Genomic DNA, 3,809 nt, shown 5'->3' with positions numbered 1-3,809 from the left:
CTATTTTTGAATATCGTTAGTTGTAATGGTATGCCCGTCATTCGTTTCATTCAATTCACGTCGATGTTTCTTCTTTTTCTTTTTGACTTTTCTTTGCCTTTCTTCCTCTACAGTTTCTTCATCGAGATTCAATTCATTTTTCTTCTTCCTCTTCTTTTTCTTCATCACATCACGTGATTTTGATTCCGTGAGCTCATCAGGGACATCTACCGAGGAGGTTGGCCTGTATTCATTAGCTTCAAGATCATCGGTTTGGGGCATGTTAATATTCTCTCCGAAATTTGCGTAGACAATATCAGAATTTTCTTCGTGTTTGGAATGTTTTTCTTTTTGCCTTTTCTTTTTATGTTTGTTTTTACGGTGCTGGGTGTGATTCACGATATCAGTCGAGGTTGATGCAGATAAACCTATGTCTACAACTTCATTTTGTGGTGCATTTTCATTTTCATCCACGTTTTCTGATGAATGCTTTTTTTCTTTATTCTTTTTGGCAAGTTTCTTCTTGTTCTTCTTCATTTTCTTCTTCTTCTCCTTGTGTTTAGATTCATTTGCCATATCACATGTATCTATTTCAGGCTCTGATTGATTTCTATTTTCATACTCTTCCTGATAAAGGGACTTTTCTACGTCCGTGCTTTTTTGTATCTCGTTTTGAGTATTATTCTGTGGATTTATTTTGCCTTTTCTCTGCATGAACAAATTACGTATGGTTATTCACAAGATATTTCATTAAGAGAGAACATTATGCGAGATTTCTTTCATTTGTCCATTCTATCAAGTACTTCAATATAAACAAACCAAAAAAACGAAATTCTTAAACATAGAAAAATAATTATAAAAAATAAAGCATTTGTATTGAAACTATGATAAAGAAAGTTATTCCTTTACGTTTATATATGCTCGCTCTGATTTTAATTTTTACCTTTTTATTGAAACAGTGACACGCTATCAGTATAAGCATCATCAATACAGCCAGAACTATTCCCACCGTTATGTAGATAATATCTATTACAAAAAAAGTTGATAAGGATTTTCTTCAGTCAAATATATCATTAATACAAATATGAATTTAATGTTAAATCTTATTTAAGTATAATTTCACTGAATAAAAACAACCATATTTTTACATGTTATGTTAATGTGTACCTACGTGTACCTTTATTTTCTGTATCATCTTGGGGAGGAGCAGGATTAGATACTGTTCCAGTGAATAGCTGGGTACTGTTAGTAACTGATACTGTACTTGTTGTTTCTGATTCGGTAGTACTCGTGTCTAACTCAGTGGTTGTAGATGTTGATGTTGTTGTTGTTGTTGTAAAATTACAGTCAGTTACAGGAGGTTTTGCTGGACAGTCTATACGTATAACATCCGAATGTGCACCTGGATTTAATGCAAATAATAAGATGTACATATTTCATTTCAAAATATTATCTCTAAAAGAAAAGATTTTCTATTGTAATATTTTAAACGGAGAAGTGTTTTTACAACAAATTGGTAACATATATTGTAAACTTTCTTTCGTCTGTCAGTCACCTCAATGTTTGTTTATACTGAACTCAATTTCAAAACCCGGTGTCGTTAGTTGTTATTATAAAGTAATTTTTTATTCACATGTCAGGGTGAACATATTTAAGTTCCATTTGCAAAGAAATTGTTTAAAGTAAACAATAGATCTAACGTTTTAAAAGAAAATGTTGTATAAGTATATTTTTTACATTATATATTTAAAATAATACCTCTAAATCCAAACCAAAAATGACCCCCACTGGACGTCATAGAATTGTAAAAAGTAACGTTCAGATAGTTGTACTCAGAAGCCACGGTGAACCTAGTAAAATTGATATTGTTTATACAAGATAAATTTGTGTAACGGTATCCGTCAATTATGGTGATTGACTGTTTGCAATCAGAACCATCAGCGGCCAAACGAAGGTCCAAAACTTCTATTGTAATGGTGCTGTCACAGGAAGGGGCCTCGATTGAACACGCTGACATTGTAATGGCAGATGAAATGCCAGGAACCCGATAGTCATGTCCCTGCAAATAAACACTACCACCGGGGTCTGATGACACATCTTCAATGGTGTTTAATATCAGAATCTTTGATTCTAAAAAAAAGAATTAGATTTTATTTGTTTACATATTGCATTGTATGTAAGTGTACAAATAATAATATTATTACAATTTTAAAAGTCACTTGTTTTTAAATATTATTGTGAAGAAGTTCTTATTCAGGGGCATACTTATTTCAAATTAATGTTCAGTTATTTTTCCTTAATACTTTATGGGGTTCATTTGATTTTTCCTTAATAGTTTATGGGGTTCATTTATGGAAAATAATAGAGCATGACATTTTTTAATTGCCATGATTGATAATTGTATATTTTTTGAACATCCCATTCGAGAATTGTTCACTCATATAGAGACGTCTTTAATGGTTATGAAGATACCCACCATCAATGCAGTCATATTCAAGTGCCATAAACGTTGTTTGTGGATAATATAGCGTTTGGTCACAACCTAGGTATAAAGTATCCACTCGTTGTACTTGAAGAATTCGGCATGAGCTTCTTCCAATGCAATAATCGTAAAATATGAACGTATTTAGCGGGTCTCCGACATTAACATAGTCCCCATAACACAAATCACCAGGATCTGGCTTACAGCACTGATCAAACTGAGTCATGGTCCAGTTAAGGTCTGGTGTATATTCCTTGGAGCAATTCAACATGGCCTCCTTTGTCCCGACCTTGACCCCCACGGGATATATCTGTTGTGTGACTGAACAGTTGGCGTCCATCAAACCAGATCCATAGCAGTCATAGTGGAGGTACTCCGAAGTCACTGTAGTACAGATAAAACATAGCACATGAACACGGATAAAAACATTGTTGTAATATTTGATTAAGTCAGCATGGGTTTTTACCATTATTTACTCTCTCAAATCAGAAATGATTGCCTACTCTTCCTCTTTAAACAACCATGTCTCTTTCATTTCAATACTTTCCTTTTCCTTATATGCTTATTCAATGGATAATTATTTGATTTTCGCGTATTAAATAAGGTTTTTTCATCATTACACACCCTTTCTAAACTTTTTTGTTGGATCGACAATAGTATGCATAGCATTTGAAATGTTAAAAACTCATACGTTGTATGTTTTCCATCTGTAACACTAATGAATTAAATATTAACTATTTTATAAACGTTTGTTATATTTTCTTTCACTCCGTCTAAAAAATATTTAACCATTTGTCATTATTTATTATCATAGATTTCACTTTTAGAAATGACTATTCTTTAAATCCATCTTATTATCTTATATATCTTGTATTGAAAGAAACTGTGCTTTTTTATTTTAATTCTTCTTTCTGTACATTTGCCAAATGAAGATTTGACAGATGTTTTAGCCTATTTGGTAAAAAAATATTATTTTTTTCATTTTTATTATGTTGATATAGAAGGTAAAAATAAATTTTGTTTTCCCTAGAAAAACCATCAAAAAAGATATTCTTTACGATTAGTATGCAATTTCTAGATCTCATATAAAGACAATATATATTAAACAAACGTAAAATAAACTAATACTTTCATAAATATGTGCGTTATCCAATCGTAATTAAATTAAAACTTTACCTGTTTTAAGCAGAAATACTAGAAGTATGATAATCATTTTGTTAGAAATATCAGAAAAGAAGTTAACACGTTATAAACGATATGCCATAGCTAGAAGGAAGTTTAATTCGATTCATTGATTAGAAAATCGATCTAATAAACCAATTAAAAACCTAAGATTTCAAGTACATAA

At 31.3% G+C, this 3,809-nt stretch overlaps 1 protein-coding gene across 1 annotated transcript; it reads right to left on the bottom strand.

Annotated features, from left to right (window-relative positions):
- LOC134281205 (uncharacterized) lies at window positions 1–3,809 on the bottom strand. The gene is made up of 6 exons (XM_062763688.1): window positions 3,638–3,809; window positions 2,456–2,845; window positions 1,738–2,109; window positions 1,157–1,381; window positions 923–1,005; window positions 1–687 (listed from the first exon to the last, which is right to left on the bottom strand). Exons 1-6 carry the CDS (start codon window positions 3,672–3,674, stop codon window positions 1–3), a joined length of 1,794 nt encoding a protein of 597 aa, XP_062619672.1. The 5' UTR covers window positions 3,675–3,809.

Source organism: Saccostrea cucullata, unplaced genomic scaffold, assembly GCF_032062105.1.
Source record: "Saccostrea cucullata isolate Sc308-1 unplaced genomic scaffold, CSIRO_AGI_Scuc_v1 ctg395, whole genome shotgun sequence".
In the NCBI taxonomy this organism is placed as follows: domain Eukaryota; kingdom Metazoa; phylum Mollusca; class Bivalvia; order Ostreida; family Ostreidae; genus Saccostrea; species Saccostrea cuccullata.
Note: the sequence above shows the minus strand (reverse complement) of the source record. Positions and strands in the feature narration are given on the sequence as shown.